The following is a 21,213-nucleotide window of genomic DNA, read 5'->3' as shown; positions in this document are numbered from 1 at the left end:
CTCATGCCACGAAAGCAGCCCATGTCATCTTCCACCTCCATATGGCTGCTACATACTCTGGTCTTTCAACTTACTTTCAATTCCATTCTGATACTCCACAATGAATACTCGCACCCAGGGGAAACGGCCAATCAAATTACTATTTTCAAACATCCGATCATTACGGACCAATCGAGTCCTTTTAGAAACCATGGCTGTTGCACATAACGTTGATTGTATCCTACTCAACGAAACTTTCTTAAAGTCCAGCGAACGTTACTATTTTCCCCACTATCATCTTACACGCGCAGATCTATCGACCCATCCAGCTCGCGGGGGAGCAGCTATAGCGGTTAAACACTCTCTTCCACGGCGTCATATTCTACCCCCTAATCCACAACGCTACTCTGAACATGTGATCCACACCATCTACTTTCCATCTATTGCATTCACAGTTGCCACTATTTACGTCCGTTCTACCCAGCCGTTACCGTACCATGTTGTCACTTATCTTGACTTGAACTTCCGTGCCTATATTCTTCTAGCAGATATTAATTACGCCTCTCGCACTGCGGAGCAGCGACAACGATTTACTGATTTCCTAGCAACCACCCATAGCACTCTTCTTCCTCTACCTCAACACACTCGACCAGCTAGCAATACCACCCCTCATGTAGCCATAGTGTCCACTAATCTTTTATCTCGGACGTCCGTGGAAATTCTTGGTTCAGTGGGCAGTGACCATCTACCGATCCTTCTGACTCTCACCCAGACTATACCTAAAACTGATGACATCACTTCAACTCCTAAATATAAATTTACTGCAGCAAACTGGGATCGTTATCAAGAGATTATCACCACCGACCTCGGCAGCTCACTCCCACACTGGACTCCATAGCCAACGTCGATCAACTTTGCACTACACATGAGACCACAATCATCCACAGTACTGCATGTTCCGTTCCAAAATACTCACAACCTAAGAGCCGTCCAAACCTTCCTTCTGGAGTATTAGATATCCTAGCACGATCCAATCAGTATTTGACCGAATATCACCGCACCCATGATCGTCACTTCTTACACTTACATCGTCAATTCCAGCGCATGGCAAAACATTATATTATTGCCCAGAAGAGACTGAACTGGCGACTATCATGTAACCAGCTACGTGATGAGCGCAACCCAACTCGAATCTGGAACCTCTTCAAGCGACTAACCTTTCAGAAGCATAGACCACAATATCCGTTACTTACTAATGGCACTGCCTCTACTACAGACTTGGAGAAAGCCACTCTATTTGCAAACCATTTTGAAGCGGTTTTTACCACCCACTCTTCCTCTATCTTCACTCATCCTAGTGATCGGCACATAACTGCAGTCGGTGATCCCGAACAAGCACGATTTGCGCCAAACTTCACTCAACTTCCTCAACCCGACGATCCACTACTGGCACCCGTTACTTCCACCGAAATCCTAGAAGTCCTCAAATACCGCCGCAATACAGCCCCAGGTAATGACAATATCTCCTATCGTCAACTTCTCCATGCGCCTGCAGTCTTTCTGCTCTTACTCGCTCATCTGTACTCCACGATACTTGTGACCGGCTATTTTCCAACGGCGTGGAAGCTTGCTAATATAGTGGTCTTTTTAAAACCGCAAAATGACCCCTCCTCAGTGGCATCATATAGACCGATCAGTCTCACGAATGCTTTTAGCAAAACATTCGAACGTATTCTTATGAAGCGTCTACAACCATACATTACAGAAAGAGCGATCATTCCATCTACTCAAGCTGGTTTCCGACCTTCCTTTGGCATTAACGATCAACTTGTCAAACTTTCCTCCTTACTGGTCAACCATTTTAACAAACGCCTCCCATCCGTCCTAGTATCACTTGATATCGAAAAGGCTTTTGACACTGTTTGGCATGCTGGACTAATCTACAAACTTACCTCCCTTCTGCCGTTTCCCTACATGTGGATCATAGCTCAGTTTCTCCACCATAGACTGGTTTATATCCAGATTAATAATACCAAATCTCCAACCTTCATACTTCGTGCTGGCTTTCCCCAAGGTTCCGTGCTCTCACCCCTCTTATATTTACTTTATGTCGCTGATATGCCTCAAACTCCGCCTCCAGTCCATATGCTCCAACTTGCCGATGATACGGCATATCTCGCACTTGGGTCTTCTGTTGACCAAATTAATCATGTCCTTCAACGTGCGCTGGATAATCTTGTTGCCTGGAGCCTCAAATGGAAACTTAAACTAAATCCACTGAAAACCCAGATGACCTTATTTGGCCTCAAGAGGAATAAGTTCTGCCCTACTCACAATCCTGAGCGCCTCACGATTACCCTCTTGGACTCTCGTCTTCCGGTCCACGATACCTTAACATACCTTGGTGTCACATTCGATAAACACCTCACATGGAACGCCCACCTTCGTACTTTGGAAGCCAACATTCGACGTCGCCTTAATCTCCTTCGCTATCTCAAAGGCACTACGTGGGGTCTAAACGCAAAATTGCTTCTCAACACATACAAGGTCTTCGTCCGACCGGCACTGACACACCATCTTGCCTGACTATCAGCGACTACCAACTTTCATGCACGCCTCCAAATCCTTGAGCGGCGTGCACTCCGCATAGCAAATTCTCTACCGCAGCACACACCTACTGCCGAGGTCTACCGCCGCACCACTATGCCTACACTTCTTCCTCATCTTCGACACCTTCGCAGCCGCTACTTCTTTCCGCGCATTTCAAATGCCCATCCTCTACTTAACGAACTCTTGGAACAAACACCTACGGAACCCCGATACGCATACCCGCCTCTCGATCATCTCCTGGCCATTTACGAACAGGACAACTCCCCTCAGACACACAACCCACTTCGCCGTATCTATCACCACTATGTCCACATCCACAATCCATGATCCAACACATGGATCTCTCTGCAGTTTAGCTTCCACCGTGTGAACACGACCACATTCCCAATCTATGCACCACTCCATGCTCATCCATAATCGACTTGCTTCTACAACTCTTTATTAGATGACATATCTGCGACTTAATCTTGCATAACAGCCTGCGAACCTTCTCATATTAATTCGTCAAACCTTTTCTTCTATCACTGTCCATAGAGACGGCATAACCGTCTACGGCCCGCCCATCCACGGATGGGAATGAAAGACTTGTAAAAAAAATTGGTGTTATAACCTAATCTTCAAACAATTACCGCCAAGGCTTACAATAGACTAAATCTCCTAAAGAGGTTAACCGGAACAACGTGGGGCTTGAAACCTACTACAGTATTAAATACCTACAAAGCTTTCCTACGATCGACTCTAACATACGGTCACACTGCTTTGATAGCTGCTGCACGCTCCTTCTACGAAAAGCTCTTAATTTTAGAAAGACATGCACTACGTATTGCATTTCGAATTAAGTTACCTAGCCCAACAGCAGAGTTATACAACCGCATTGAGTTTCCATCTCTACAGTTTCATCTCGAAAAGTTGCGTCTCACCTACATACACAATCGTTATGAAGCACACCATCCTCTACTTCTGACTACTATTCATCATATGGCACTCCACCCAGCAGCATTTCGATATTTCCATCCACCGCTCTCACTCCTGTATACTCTGTACTGCTACACACTACCTCCTGATGCACTAGACCTGGAGTTACTTGCTGACTATCAAATTCATGACCATCTTCCGCTCATCTTTCCATCCTATGTTGCACAATAAATCCATCCACAACTGCCACCCTTTCCCTACCTGATGTTAAAGCCCGCAAAGGTCATTAAGTCTTTGATAGTTATAATAAGCTTTAATACAGAACTCTGAGACCCTCACAAAGTCACATACAGCTACTATTTCCATACTTCAGTTCCCTAAGAGAGGGCATAACCCTCTAACAGGGTTCTAGCCGGACGGGCTAGTCACTTACAAAAAAAAATGGTGTTATATATGATGTTACTGTGTAAGGCGCCAAATATGTAAACTCTTTTCTTCGTTGCATCTCGAATATGTTTTTACATCACCTCTGCACTACGAGGAAATCACCTGGGTACTGCAGATAAATCTCCTGTGGGTTATGTGTAAATCATCTCTGTCCTACATGTAAATCACCTGCGTGCTACGTGTAAATCACCTCTGTCCTACATGTAAATCATCTGTGTGCTACGTGTAAATCACCGTTGTCCTACATGAATCAGTTGTGCACTACATGTAAATCGAATATGTGCTACTTGTAAATCACCTGTGCACTACATGTAAATCGCATATGTGCTACTTGTAAATCACCTGCGCGGTAGGTGTAAATCACTTGTGCAGGACGTGTACGTGTGCATTGCACATGTCCTGTGCACGTGAAGATGTTGAATAGGACTTGTGATGTATATGTGCATCACATGTACAGGCGTGCATTTATACAGATGATGCACATATTGCATCCGTGCAATTGTACATGCACTATACGGGTACTGTACGTGCATTGTGCTGTCTGGGACAGGTATCTGCTGGCGTTGCCTTCTGGCCCAGAGTCAAATCATGTGGGACCCATCGACTCAATTTGTAGTGCTTCCCAAGTTGATAGAGATACTGCCGAATGGTTTCTCCACTCACACTGAATTGTGGTCCCAGTTCCTCACATGTCTCGCCACTGTTCGCCTCAATTACTGCCTGAAGATCTTCGTTTTGTACATGTGTTGGTCTTCCGATACGTGGTGCGTCTTCGAGTTTTTCGTCAAGGTAAACCACCACTGCACTATCCGCGTAGTCATAACACTTTCACCAAGGGCCTGACATATCTTCCGCCCCGCTGGAGCGGGGTTTGATCCCAGTTTGAACTCGTACAGCATACACGCCCTTATAACGCTCTGTGAAGGTCCCATGTTCACTCTGTTCTTAGACAAGTTCACGGTGTATCTGAACTACCACAACCAGGTAGTATATTGGATATACTTACACCAACAACTGATCTTCGCCTTATCACCATTCGCATTCAACTCACGGTGTGAGGACCAATTGAACAGAGATCTCCACAAAAAGCGATAGAACTTTCTTGGTTATTTTTATATGTGTAAAACTTCTTATCGGAAAGTTATACATTTTTTTTCTGAATCGCTACTCTTTGAGCAAATACGTGACCTAAGCATAGTGATTTTAGTGGCGTTCACAAATTATTTCTTTTAGCCTTCCACTCGTCATTGTTATTTTAATAACTAGTAACCACGTTCCCAATTGGGGGAAAAATCGTTCTTAATTTATTTTTAGCAAATTTTTGTTGTAAGTTTACATTGTATTCACCTACGTTAAACAAGTTGCTCCATATATTTGCAGATACTTTTACTTTTCAATATCGATACATTATTTTTTATTTTTATTTATTTATTTATTTTTATTTTTATTTTTATTTATTTTATTTATTTTTTTTTGTCCAAAATGACTAACTCAAGACCCAAAACTCGAAAGTCAAAAGGATGCACAGAAAAATATTTCTCATTGGTACGAAGCAAGGGAAGGTCTATTTTCACGCCAAGTTTGCTCCTGATAGAAAGCGCTTTGTAGATTGAGTACGATATATATTGTCCTTATAATTATTTAAAAAAATCAATTGAAGGTTGATAAGAGTTACTAGTTCAGAAAGCTCTAAAACAGAAATTATTCGTCATACATAGTATGATGAAAAAAAAATAATTTAGAAGGAACAATCTGTATGTTCCATAATGATCTTGACATCTAGTCCAAATTATTAAATAACTAACTGAATGCCCGTCCTTTCCATGAGAAGAATAAGGTGTAAGGGATATATGAGAAAAATAAATTCAAACCTTTTATTATTTCAAAATAGTAATTGATGCAAGTTTGATTTTATTGAACATTAACTCTTACCTTGTTTCCTTTCTTAGAGGTCCCATTTTGTAAAACTACATCTTATCGTCAGTTTAGGATATATCAGGCACGTAGCCAAGGGGTGGGTCCGGGGGGTCCGGACCCCCCCCTTCGAGACCAGAAATAAAAAAATTAAGGAAGGACGAAACAAAAAGAAACAAGAAATAGGAAAAATCAGCGTTAAAAATAAAGATAAAAGTAAAGCTAAAATAAAAATAAATTTTTATCATCGCTTCCCTGTACTATCAAACATGTTATTTCAGAAACGGTTTTCTACTGCTCCTTTAACTTGTCATTTGGAAGAGACAGTAATTGACGGAATAATAAAAACAAAAAAAAAAAAAAAAGTTATGTGGAAAGCAAGTCCTGTTAACATTTGATTCAACAGAGAAAGGAACGCAGATATAAAACATTTTACAAAACATTATTGGATACGTACTTTTTTTAAATAGTTGAGATCATAGTGAAAGGAAAATTGTCATATTTGGATGAACAGAAGAAGGAACGTAGATATTGTAATTTTTTAAAAACATATTTTTATAAATTCTTTTATTCTTTTATTCGAGATTTCTTCACAGTTTGTTACTAAAATACTTACTAACATGCATGGGCACCGATCCTGAGGGGCCGGCCCCCCAAGGGTCATGTGGGCCCCCTTGTTGTATTTATAAATATAGGGCCTACAATATATTGGCATATTTGAATGCAATTTGTCTTAAAATCCTCATATATGCCTTCTAAATCTGAATGGACCCCCCGAAATTTACAGAGAAATCAGCGCACTTGCTAATATGTCCTAATTTTAAAGTCTTAACAAACCAATATAAGTTGCTAGTAAAATAGTTTAAATTGATCAAGCCCCTGGTGTGATAACCACAATATTTCATATCAAACTTCCCCCCCCCCCCTATCACGAAATCCTGACTAAACGAACCAATATAGGTTACCAGTAAAATAATTTAGAATAATCGAACTCTGGTGTGATAACCACAGTATTTCATGTCTCGGACCCCCCCTATTACGAAATCCTGGCTACGTGCCTGGATATATGAGTAATATTTCTTGTAAATTTCAAAATTTTACCCCTAATAGTTTCAGAGAAATGAAGAACGACACCAAAACTTTTAAGAGCCTATTCTATTTCTTTCCCTTTAGAAGTTGTACGAGTTCAAAAAGAAACAAAACTTTCTACCATTTTTGGAAGGCCTCCTGGAACGCACTTTCTAAGATGGTGCAGTCTCTTGTCGCATTGTCCTGAATCTCCTCTATGGTTTTCAAACGAAGTTCCTTAAAAGTGATTTCAAGTTTGAGAAACAGAAAAAAGTCTGGTGGAGCTAGGTCCGGAGATTAGAGTGGGTGGAGCACAACGGAGCTCGGATGTTTTGCCAAATAACTGTGAATGAAAAGTGAAGCGAGAGTAGGTATATTGGCACGGTGCACCATCGAAGACCAACCCACAATTCAGGCCTCTTCCTGCGTACAACATCCCTCCACCGCGCTAGAGTGTCCTGATACAACTGTTTGTTTACCATTTGACCATGCGATACATATTCATGAGGAACAATGTCTTTCCAATCAAAAATCAACATCACCTTTATCTTTCACCGACTCATGCTTTTTTTTTTTTTTTGTAACGAGGTGGCCCTGAATGAATTCATTGTCACTGTATCATTAACCCAACGAACAACTTGTGTACGTACTCACTTCCGCGGCCGTAGCTCGTCAGCTAACGGTCATAGAGAAACGCGACAAATGACAATTTGTTGTCTAAACCTGTCGCTAGGTGAGCTCAGTAGTCGCAGTGCACTTCTTCTGCCGGTTCGCACACTATTTCAAAAGTTCGGTTTCTTTTTGAATACACCTCGTATGTCGTAATATTACGTATCCACAGCTTACGGTACAAGAATATTTAATGTTTCAACAAAATTTCAAAAGTTCTACAAAGGCACTAGGAAAGTTTTGCAATAGAACAGAACGGATCACCACAGGAGTTTGCAACTTAGCGCGTGTTTAGACATGTCCTAACCTGCACTGTAGAAGCTCTAGTCACTGTCTCAGTGTCAGTTTACTTTCAGCTGTGTTAATGAAAAGAGGTGGAGATGTCGTCGTGGTCAAAAACTGAATACCGGACAATTTTGCACGTGATTTAAGCGTTGATTAGTGTTTAGAGGAAATGATTCCTGTGCTTGGATAGGATTGTCTTCATCGTACAACGATATTTAGGTGGTATCAAGAGTTTCAAAAAGAAAATTTCAGCCTTGAGGACGTTCCAAGGTCAAATCAGCCATCTTCATCTGTGATTGAACAAAACATTGCTGCAGTAAGGAAAATACTTGAGACAGATAGACGGGTTACATACCATCAAATAGAGGTATGCTTGGCCATTAATGCTTCAGCATTTCATGCTATTCTCCGCGATCACCTTCGAGTTAGAAAGCTTTGTATTCTTTGGATACCACATGTCTTGACCGACGAGCAGATGGCACACCATGTTTCATGGTGCCGTGAAATGCTGAAAAAAATTAAAAATGGAAAATCTTCCTCTGCGAACAGTATTGTGACGGGTGACGAAACTTGGCTCTGTTATTATGGCATCCCGACCAAGGCTCAAAACAAAGCGTGGAGGTTCGCAGATGAGGAGACCCCCGTGGTTGTTCGAAAGTCCCCGTCAGTGAAGAAGAGAATGGTGGCGGTATTTTTTAGTGTGCGAGGAATTGCAGAGCGAGGTGTCTTAGAAACACCGAAAACAAGTCACAGGAAAATGGTATACCGCGAAATGTCTGCCTAAAGTTCTTACAGCTCGCAAACAGTTGCGCCTAAACTCAAGGTTGGACACCTGGTTTCTTCACCACGCTAACGCTCCAACGCACCGTTCAAAAGTTTGCTCAGAGTATTAGGCCAGTACTGGCCTAAAACTGTTAGAGCACCCTCTGTACAGTCCAGATCTTGCTTTCTGTGACTTAGCGCTGTTCCCCCTTGTGAAGACCAAACTGAAAGGAAGGTGTTTTACAAGCGATGACGCCCTGCTAAGGGCTTGGGACGATGAATGTGCCCAGACCTCTGCCGAAAGATGGCAGAGTTTCTTCGACGACTGGTTTCGAAGAATGGAAAAATGTGTAATGTGTGGTAGAAAGTACTTTGAAAAAGTATAAGAAATAAGGTAATATTGCAAAACTTTCCTATTGCCCTTTTATTACTAATAGTTTCGGAAATCTGGAAAACGTCAAAAGAGCCAAGTCTCCTTTCCCATTTAGGAGTCAAATCTGCAAACTTCCATGTTATCTTCAATCTAGAGTACAAGAATATTATTGCTACAAAACTTGAAGATTCTACGCCAAATAGTTCTGGAGATCTGGTGATGAACAAATCAGTGAATAAGCAAGTGGATTTACTCTTTCACATATATAGTTTCGAAAGTTGATCATTACTTTTCTTTTCTTTTTATTCAATTCCATTTTTATCCGCTAGGAGCATTGCATTCATCATAATTATCGTATTTGAAGCATAGAGTATTAAATTTTAAATTTCGTTAAATGCAATAGTTATTGAAAGAAATCACACTATTATGCTGTATGCTTGTACTTAGGAATGACAATAATTGTCTTCAAGACATTAAAAACCAAGTGTCTGTTGTTCCAAGATCTCAGTTCACGTAAAATATGCCATGTGTGTAAATAAATAAATAAATAAATTACCACATTATACCAATGTTCCATTTGAATTACTTGCATAAAATGACTCAAATAAAACATGAAAAAAAAATAGGCGTCTTGAATATGCCATCATATAAGCGAGAATCTCGAAAAGTGTTCTTAATCTTGTATGGGGAGAAGAAAGGAGCTAAAACTGATGTTTCATTGCAGTTTCCTAGCTCTCACTACTGATCTAGTGCTTAACATGTGCGCCTATGGTGTACGTGGTCCCGGGTTCGATTCCTGGAGTAGAGCTTAGTCGGAATTTTAACTGTTCTCGATACTTTTGGCAGTGACGGCTTTAGCGGGTTGGCTGGGTAAGGAGCGGGCCTACCCAAAACTTTTGAAAAATATAATAAACGTTAAAAGAAACAAAGAAACAATAAAGAGTAAATATATTTTCCACTACTTATATTAATGGTAGATAATTATTTAACAAATAGCATCAACCACTACTGTGAAAGTAATTTCCTACTGTCATTAATCAATCAAATATATATATGTATCCATAAGCGAGGATGCAGGTCTACCCAAAATTAAAATCCTAAATGCGCCCCTGCTTTTGTGTTCTTGTCTCTGTTATGTTGAGTTAGTAAATGGTACAAGAGTGAATTCAGAAAAATTTGGTAAATCAAGTTACTGAGAAATGTTTGATTAACCAGTTAATTAAAAAGAAAAAAATGACTAGCGCTTGTGCCTTTGATGCACGTAGTCCGGCGTTTGATTCTTGTTGGGAGAGCACAAACATTTTGTTTCACTATTATTAACTTTCATTAATCATCCGTCTCTTTAAGTCTACCTGGAACGTTGAACTAAAAATTTCATTTAATTTCATTTTTATAATTTTTCAGTTAGATGACTTTTTCGGAGATGCTATATTTCGAAAGGAACCTTTCTTGGAACAGAGTATGCCCAATCAAATTCAAAACACGCCTATTCACCAATTCAATCAATGTGAATATTCTTTTAAGACATGCAGGGATGGATCTTTTTACTACAATTGATCCGACTCACTGATTGAAGACTTAATTGATCAAGACTGAAGGTTGCGAAATGAATGTTCATTACAGTATCTACGTACTTAATCAAATGCAAGTATTGGTATAGTATACTGCGTATAAAAATCCAGAGACACCCTATATCCAGTATCACGGCAAATTTGACTTACATAAACTACTTTTTCACAATATATCGAAACAACAAAAATAAAGTTAAAAGCGTTAACCATTGTTTTATTTCTTTAACAAATATAAAAGTGTGGAATTTGTTATAAACAATAAATAACTAAATGTATTTTATGAAGAATTAGATAGAACATTTTTCTTTGGTAAAATGAATAGCTCTATAGACCAAGTTATTGCCACGGCGGATGTCAATAAAGTTGTTGTGTGAATCGCATAGATGAAACTTCCCGTAAAATCTCGAACATAACCTGAAAAATAAAAAAAATAAAAAAAAAGGTATTACAAACGAGTTAAAGCATTAATTTTTAAGTACCAACGCATGTAAAGTATAAGGTCTGTCCTACACATATTCAGACTACATATACATGTTAAAATGTTTTCTGAAACGGCGCGGTACTGACACTACAAAGAACAAAATTACCTAAAATCTGAATTATTATTTTTCTTATCTTTTTAGATATTTTGGGGGGAAAATATGTAAAAAAAAAAAAAAAACTAATGAAGTATAAAAACTAATGAAGTTACATTAACAAATCTGAACGTTTTAGCATTGTAATCAGGAAAAGATTATGTCGAGTTTTAGTTAAGCAACATGTGATCACCACATGAGCTTCCATACACATTATCTCTGCCTTCTTAGATTGGAATTATTATTATTTTTTTAAAACTCGCGTCGTCAATTGCCTGATGATATAGAGTAAACATCGAAATTTCTGTAGCTTCAAACTGAGAATTAAATATGTACCAAAAGTAAAAATTTACGTGCACTAACCATTGGATTACACGAAATTACAACATGATTATATGAGCATTACTAACGTAATTTTAATCTAGGAAAGCAGTTTTAATCTTTGCATGATGTACTTTAATATTTTAAGGCATGTAAGTAGGATCGTCTGAAGTTTAACGCCCCTTTTGTCAGCAAGGCTATATGACACATGGATCTACAATTTAATGAGTGATCCAAATCACCTAAGTTCTCACAGAGAATTGAACCCGATCTCGAGCTAAGGAAACCATCGAATGATAACCATATAGCCATGAAGAAACTCTGAAACTTAGAATTCAGAAGTGAAAAATAATACCGTCCACAGTCCTTTATGGGCTGTAACACTAGAGCTACTTTTGATTTTTTTGCGATTGATTTCGTCGATCTAACCGTCTACTTCTTCGGAGACTATGTTTAAAAATGTCAATTTGATGACTGTTCAAAATTATCACATGTCAACATATCCCGAATAGAATATTTACTCATTCATTTGACATCAGCCATCTTTGATGTACCGTATATATTGATCAGAAAATTACTTCCTGCACAATCTTGTTCAAAATCACTTTGCCACTAGCTCTCTTTGAAACACCTTCATTGACCATTTGAGATCTTTGTTTCAAGATGAAATATTAAACTTTCCTTCATACTTTTAATTCAATAGGATCCTTTGATGTAAAGTGTGTGCCTTTGAATTCTGTTTATTTTCATGTTAGTAAGTCAGTACATCTTTTTTATTTGTCCTTGGAAAATCATGGACACCATATATTGTACGAATACAGTGGAAGTCATCCCATTGGGATCAAAGTTGGTACGATGGTAGATCTTGACATGTTACATTAGCGATTGAAATATTATGTTGTTCATACTTATGGTTCCCGAGTTATGGGAGGTCGAATTTTCCATCATATTTTCCAAAGCAAGATTCAGTAAACGCATCCGATCCGAATAAACTTGGCATGGTAGTAAACCTTGATCAGTGTATTAGCGTGTAAAATATTACGTTGTTCAAGGTTTGGGATCCTAGAGTTATGTACAACTGAATTTTGAAATGATTGAACATAGCAAAAACAAAATAAATACTGTTTACATAGCAATTAAAGATCAGACCTGGACAGGAAAAGTAAAACTCCAATGAAGGACGATCTTTACACTGTGCATATTTCACTTGTTTTCCTCTTTCGCTGGTAAATTACAAAGTCATTATTTAAATTTAGAAATGTTTTCTATATATTTTAACTGAACAGGTTGTCTGTTATAGAAAACACGTGCCTTTAACGAATTTATAACACTTCGACTCCCATTATATGTTTGTAACTTTGTACCATCAGTACTTATTTTTTCGTCTTACATGGATACATCATAATCCGTTCATATTCAAATTGCATCTCAACAATTTCCTGTTTATATTATTTTTGTAGTAATAAGGAACAGTTTACTCTGCTGTATTACATTTCTATATTGTCAGATGGTTTTAGATGTACTATTTTTCTACATATTTAATAATGTCTATACTTTGTTAAGAATTTAGCCTTCCCAGCTAGTTTAGTGGCTAGCGCGAACATTTTCGGTGCACGTAGTTCCAGGATTAATTCCAAGTGGGACATCACATAAAATTTACTTTCAGAATCATTCACTTTCATTAATTATTCGTCTCCTTTAGCCTAAAGGGAATAATTGTGGGACGTTAAACTAAAAATGTAATTTTTTATTAGGAATATAAAACATGGCACGAAATATTATGAGTTACTCAGATAGAAAATGATATATAAGTTATCATAGAAACATTAAATGTCAATATGTCTGTTTCCTGGTAAGATGAAGTTTGGGGTAAAGCATTAATTTATAGTTAAAAGAGAATTAGACAGAAGACAGATCCCTGAAATTCCTGTATCATCTTATTAACTGTTTCCAAAGGAAAGTACGAAAAATGTAATATTCTTTAGTTTCCATATGTCGAAAATTACACTATTTGAATTTGATCACTATACTTAACTGACATATTTTTATTAATTACTACAGACAAAATTTAATTTCATTCTTTGAGCATGAATTTAAAGTTTCTTCACATGAGTATGCAGCCTTGCAACATTAACTGGGCTTAGAAAAATATAATATCACTTTAAATTGGGTATTTTTTTAAACATTTATAGAAACAACTAGTTTTATTTCTCAATTAAGAGAGGTGTAAAACTGAATATTAGGGTATAGAAGAATAAAATATTTAGACAAAATTTCAATGTACGTACATTAAGGATGAATGGAATGCTTTGATCAAGTTACAATAGAAAAATAAATGATTATTTACTGCGTGCCTGAAAAGTTTAGTACAACAATTGTTGCTATTTAAGTTTTTGTGAGTATATGGTCATTATTGATTTATACACAATACCTTTATTCTCAACAATGAAATCGTTCCTAAGTGTCCTGCTGCAGTTAAATCAGAGAAAGTTGGAAGTAGAGGATCAAGATGGCTGCCAGACAGGTAAGCATACGAGCGTCAAGCTCTCAATTTTTTCACTTTTAATTTTCAATCAATTTTATCTTTAGACAAATAAAACAGTTTGATAGAATTAATAAGATATTTAGCACAACATAACTATGTCTGGCGCCACTATATGAACAATTATTGGTGTTAATAATTTTACATTGAACCGGCCAATCGTAATACTGAAACATTTAAAACAATTTTAATTTGAAACAATATCAGTTATAAAGTCGACCATCCTCTATACCTGCTACTATAATAGTGTAAATACCTAGAAAAGTAGGAAGATAAGAAGTTGGAAATATTTCATTCAGAAACTTATTTCCTATTTGTCATTTGTGCAGAAAAAAAAACCTCAAGAAAATTGATGAAAATATAATATGGCCAGTATCAATTTCTAGCGTAGCTGAAATAATCAAAAACTTGAAATAAAATTATTATAAAGGTATTATCTTTATTTAAATATTTATTTCATCATTGTAACGAGCCTTACATTTCACTAATGACGAATCTAATGCAGCTATTGAGAAAACGTCCAAGTAGTCCTGATAACAAAGTATCTCATGTATTTTGTGTCATGCCAACATCCATTTTCTGTTCAGTTTCTACAAGAGAAATCAACTTATTTCTTATCAACCAAAGGAAGAGGTCAACATAGAGAATAGGCTAAAGAAGTTACCCTCCGTTTGGTTTAGGTTTATGCGAGAACAATAACAGAAAGGAAAATAAAAAGGATTAAAAAGTTCCTGTGTGTCTTCTGCTCAAATCTTTTTTTTTTTTTAACTTTCTTCACAGTTATATCTATGAAATTAGTAAGTTTTTATTGTGTTTGGTGTCCCGTTTTCAATTTTAATTCTAAGAAATAATGAATTCTCTATAGCACTTACTAGGTTATAGCAACGTTTTTACGAAAGCAGTTGAAAATGACTTTGAAATTCCATTCAATTGTGTATGCTCGCTTCTTATTACGTATATGTAAGAAGGAAGAAAGAAAATCGTTCCTACGTTTTATAGTTCAGTTGACATCTGGCAGTATCGTTTTAGTAATAACTAAAAACTACTTTAATTAACGTGTACCTGACATAAATATGTTATTAGCTCATTTATGACAGGATGGTTAGTAGATAGAATTAGTGGTATGTTAATGAACACTGTTAGATTTTTTGGTCCTTCTTATTAATTTGCATTCCAACTTGCAATTATCTGGGCCTGAACTTAGCGACTATCAAATGGGTTTATGGTTATTGCTTTCCTGCTGATACTTATCCCTATGAAACTCAGTTTTAGAATCTCAACAGTAGAACTTTCTTTGATGGCACTTCAAAGAAAGAAAGAAAGAGAAAAATTAAATAAATAATTAATGAAATGTGAAGCGAGAGGTAGAATTATAGCACCATGAAAATGAAGTCACTTCTAGACATCAGATACTTTTTCGTTTGGTTAATTTTAGATTGTGTTCGGTTGAATCATCATTTCAATGAATCTACATGCTACAGAATGGGCTATAAGAAATATATTGTAATGAAAGAACTATAACATCACATGTAGTTATTGCAAAATAGGAAGATAGACATTGTCATCGTGCACAAGAAATCTTGTTAGTATCTATCTTTGTACTTTTGTAACATTCAGGATTTCTCTTCATTGATATGCACATGTAAACATAAATACCGTTCATGATGCGGAAGATTAACACCTACCTTATCAGTAAAGGAAAAGTTAAAACTATTTGAAAGCAATAGCATATTTAAAAGAATTAGAAAATTAAAAACAACAACCTTACTAAATATAGAAGAACAAAAAACAAAAGAAGAATAAGAAGAAAGAAAACACCTTACTAAATATCAAAGAACAAAAAAAGTCAAAAGAAGAAGAATAAAGAAAACAAGCTACGACGCATTAGAAGCTGATGATGAACAATATTAATTACATAGAAAAGAGAAGATAAAACAACCATAAGTATACCCTGTATCAAAAATTGTACACGTTATGAGTGTTGAAAAGTCGCCGGTTTTGAGTAAGAAAAAAATAGTGTCTTTTTAAACGTTTAATGACTGTTGGCTTTCAATTCCTTTAGGTAACGTGGTCTATGCCATAGATCTTGAATGTAAAGAAACATCCTCCTACTTGTTTTACTTTATCTTGATATATCAAAATTATACTATTAAGTGTTGCATAAGAATGAACCTATAAGTATAGAGGACTCTTCATTTTCAGAATTTTACAATAAAACAGAATATAGTGCTTCGTCTTAACATTGTTAAAATGCTATTAGCATTTGTTAGAACGTTATTAGTACTTAGTACTGATAATATGTGTTCTTCTCTTTTTAGATTAAAAGCAAGTCAAATCCAGAAATTGCTGATTTTAGTTTAGTTTGGGATTCATAAAACCGAAAGAGATGTTTCATGTATGGTGTTCAGGAATCAAACAAAGTTAGAATAAATATATTGGAAAAGGTATTAATTTTACTGATTGGGCCAAAAGACTTTTTACTTTAAAATGTTGGCGTAGTAGAGTAATTGTTTTAGTGCGTTGGGTAGAAATGCGCTTTTTCCAATTTAGTTCCACTAACAACAATTTAGTGTTTTTAGTTTTCACGTGGAAAGAATGGGATTTACATATGTATTTATAACTTTTATCTTTAGAACTTACTGCACTGATTTATTATGAGTCAGTTACTATAGCAACTATAGGGTGCCATATGAACGTTTTGAAAGTCCAATCTATCTATTTCTACAGCACTAAGATCCATATTCTATGTTCGTATTAAAACATCTTGTAATTTTATGTAGTGATGAACAAACAAAGACATGTGTGCTCTTCACGTAACAACGTCCCGCAGAACACTTAATAATATTTATAAAGACAGCAGAATGCAGGAAAAAAAGCTGTAGACTCAAAATAGATTCCTGGAGCATATTTCTCAAAACTACTTGTCTTGACAAACTACCAGTATTGAAAATTTAATACTGATATTATATCAGTATTAAATTTTTCAAAATTAAATATTGTACACTTGCATATACCCATTAAATCATGAAAAAATTAGTTGTATCAGGATTAGTATCTAGAAATTACTTCTACAGTACTATTATTCTAGAGTTTCGACTACGTGATATTTTATTACTTGTAAAAAAGATATTACAAAACTTATTGCTTTGAGAAATAGGCCCATGGAGTGATCACACCAAGAGATTCAAATATTGGATACTGTTCTGTTCTAAGATATACTTGTTGCTGTTTGAAATATAAAATATGATTGAAACCATTTATCAGTAATATCAAACACGTTATAGTATTTTAATTTAGCCAACAATAAATTCTAATTAACTAAATTAAAATAATTGATTAAGTCTAATGAGGCCGTAATGCTACCTGTGAGTTGCCAAAACCATGGACTTCGTTGGTAATTAAACTCTTTGATTTGGTATGGAGTTAGTAATTAAGTTTCTTGATTTATCCATGAGTGATCTAGGGAGACTGATACAGTATATCAGTTATATACTTCAGATAATTCATCAGACTCTTAAACAGTGCCGTATGCAAAAAGGGTTCAGGGTTTAAACCGTCCACCCCTTCAGCAAGATATTATGAAGAAATAAAATAATACTATATATAACACACACATACTATATATATACAGGGGTTAGATAAAAAATCTAAAAACACTTCATACAGGGCACGTAAGTTTAGCCCTCCACTATACAACACGTGTTGCGGTTGCCGATCGTTTTTTGTTTTCAATGTGTCATGTGAACCTTTCTCTTCCGTCAACAGTAACAAGTTCACCTGTGAGTGTCGTGGTGTGAAAGTGATGTGGTAAAATGGGCGACCTGACAGACTTCCAAAGAGACATGATCGTTGGTGCCCGTCTGGTTGGAGCTTCAGTGGCAACAGTGGCGAACATTGTGGGGGTATCGAGAGGCACTGTGTCCAATGTCACGAGGGCATACACAAATCATGGGCAAACGACGTCTGCAAAGCACAACAGTGGTCGAAAGACAATCCTGTCAGATAGGGATTGGAGGGCATTAAAACGGATTGAAGCAGCTAAAAAGAAGATCACTGCAATGAAAATTACGTTTGAACTCAATTTCGGCTTAAAGAAACCGGTTTCATCAAAAACAGTGCAACGGGAACTTCATAAAATGAAAATTCATGGCAGGGCCGCTATCGCCAAACCCCTGGTCACAGCAGTAAATGCGAAGAGGCGTATCCAGTGGTGCAAAGACACAAGGCATGGACTCATGAGCAGTGAAAACACGTAATGTGGTCCGATGGATCGACCTTCACCCTGTTTCCAACAACCGGTCGTGTTTACGCACGGAAAACACCGTGGCAAGCCTATGACACAGACTATCTGCTCCCAACTGTAAAGCATGGGGGTAGTTCTGTTACAGTATGGGCAGTGATATCGTGGTTTTCTGCAGGTCCCATCACAACCCTGCATGGAATGATGAATGCTAAGGCGTATGAGGCTATTTTGGGAGACCAGGTTCTACCCATGGCCCAAATATTATTCCCCGATGGTGATGGCATCTACCAAGATGATTTGACACCCTGACGCTGCAAAAACTGTGAAATCATGGTTTGAGGAGCATGACCAGGAGCTATCACACCTCCCCTGGGTTCCACAATCACCAGATCTGAACATCATTGAGCCATTGTGGTCTGAGTTAGAAAGGTGTGTTCAGTCTCATTACCCTCCACCAGCATTCCTTAAGGAACTGGAGCATGTTTTGGAGGAACAATGGTACAAAATTCCACATACCACGATTCAGGAGCTGTATACGTCTATTCCACGTCGGATCCAAGCTGTTTTGGACGCAAAAGGAGGCCCCACACCATACCAGGTATGATTTTCACACATTTGCAAACGTTTTAGATTCTTTTGTACAACCCCTACATACAGTATATATATATATATATATATATATATATATATATATATATATATATATATATATATATATATAGGGCCATTACAAAGGTCATGGCAACTATTTTCTTTCTCGAAAATGGTAAAGAATTAAAAAATTCTGAAATATTCAATGAAAGTTTAGTTCATATGGGGAGATGCATGAACATACACACCACCATAAAGGTATAGAACGAGAAAAAAAGACGAAAAAAAAATTTGTCGTTTTAAAAGTGTTTCTGTGAACTGCAACTGTATACAATAGTATATTACAAACTACGTGTATTCCATGGCATCAGAAATCTCCACAAGAATCCACAAGGTGGCAGGGACTCTAAGATGTCACAAGTACGTGTTCCTGCCCTGTACTATTGTGTAGTGTTGATATTGACAGAGAAACACGTTTGAAACGACAAAAAAAATTTTCGTCTTCTTTCCCGTGCTTTATCTTTATGGTGTTGTGTGTGTTCATCCATGTTTCTACATGTAATGTTTATATATAAACTAAACTTCCATTTGCATATTTCAGAATTTTTTATTCGTTACCATTTTCGAGAAAAAAATAATTTCCATGACTTTTGCAATGGCCCTCGTGCATATATATATATATATATATATATATATATATATATATATATATATATATATATATATATATATATATATATATATATACACGGTGTTTTAAAACAACGCCGACAACGTTTGGGAGGTGATTCTTGACACCAAGATAAGACGAAAAGTATAGACCAACCTGGGTGCACAAATGCTTCCTTTCGGAGTTATATCCTGCCGAAAACTTGAAAAAATTCCGCAGGATTCTGAAACATGTATATTTGGATAGGGTACGTACTAGTTCCTACGTGAAGTCTTGACCCGACTGCGCTACGTCCCATAATATAGGAGCTATGGACCCTTAAACTTCATTTTTTCAAGTTTTCGGCAGCCTATAACTCCGAAAGGAAGCATTTGTTCACCTCGGTTGGTCTTAACAAACTATATCAACAAACTGCAAGAGGTGATTCGTCATGAAAATAAGAGAAAAAGTTCATATGGACCTATGGCGAAAAGTGCATAGTTTCAGAGCTAGGGCTGTCCAAAATCGCGAAAAAGCCAAATTCACAGACGCCCTAGTTCGAATTCCAGAAACTGTGGATGGTGGTTTTCATCAGCGTAAAGGAAGCTACGTATATACAATCTAAAAGTGCATATTTCATCAATTGTCAATAGGTATAGAAGGTATTCCCTCAGGGTGGTAATTTTCAGATATGTTTTCAATAGAGTTTTCAGATATACTCTGATCTTAAGAAGGGTCCAAAGTAGGTAGGAGGTAAGCCTTGACAACAATGGACATCCAATGCTTCGGAGGGAAGGCAGAAACCGGCAGCTTTATGTTTCTTTGTGTTCGGAATAACGTGTGATGATATGTATTTCGTCACGGTATATTTCACGTTTTCTGCACTTATAAGCGTGAAAGAAACATCGCACAATGCGTTTTCCCGAATACGAGAGACCGTGCTGCTGACTATCCTTAACACTTCCGATATCGCGCTAAAGGATTCCGTGTTCACTGCTATCAAGGTTTATCGTTTGCCTACTTTGGGCCAATCATAAAGTCAGAGCCTATCTCAAAATTCGGTTGATGGCATGTTTGGGAGTTTCACCCTGCAGGGAATAATCTGTACACCCATTGAACATTAATGAAATATGCATTTTTGGATTGCGTATGTGTGACTTCCTTTACACTAAGGACTATCATCCACAGTCTCTCGAATTCGAAACAGGGCCTCTTGAAATGTGGCTTTTTTGAGATTTTTGATGGCCCTAGTTCTGAAACTATACTTTTCTTCATACGTCTATATGAACTTCTTCTCTTATTTTGATGTGAGAAATTACCTCTTAAAATTTGTCGGTATAGTTCATTAACACCCTTGTGTATATATATATACAAAAATCAAGCGTGTCAATATGAGCTTGTGTACTTCAGCCTTACCCCTCTCTCTCTTTGATTACAGCCTTTGTGTGTTACTGCTGCTAAATACATACTTATTTTAGCATAATGCCTTGCATTAGCTTCCATTTGTTTTGAAATCAGTATAATTTTTGGTACAACGGGAAAATATGCATTTTCTTTCGTAGTAAATTGCCGTCATGAAGTTTTGTCGTCTTTTATTTCCCCTACAGTAGTGCTTAAAGTGACATCAGATGAGGTGACGGTATGGAACAAATATGACCATATACATACATATATATATATATATATAATATATATATAT

The 21,213-nt window shown here is 37.0% G+C and overlaps 1 protein-coding gene across 1 annotated transcript in view; it reads right to left on the bottom strand.

Moving 5' to 3' along the window:
• Window positions 1-10,822: 10,822 nt before the first annotated feature.
• LOC145682029 (uncharacterized) overlaps window positions 10,823-21,213 on the bottom strand; it is a 28,772-nt gene continuing 18,381 nt past the window's right edge. The window contains exon 5 of the mRNA XM_081753631.1: window positions 10,823-11,007. Coding sequence (XP_081609757.1) covers window positions 10,871-11,007 — 137 coding nt within the window. The 3' untranslated portion in view covers window positions 10,823-10,870. The remainder of the gene's footprint in view (window positions 11,008-21,213) is intronic.

Source organism: Thermobia domestica, chromosome 3 (assembly GCF_964235325.1).
Source record: "Thermobia domestica chromosome 3, izTheDome1.hap1.1, whole genome shotgun sequence".
NCBI lineage: Eukaryota > Metazoa > Arthropoda > Insecta > Zygentoma > Lepismatidae > Thermobia > Thermobia domestica.
The sequence above is the reverse complement of the archived record's forward strand: the minus strand, read 5'-3'. Positions and strand labels throughout refer to the sequence as shown.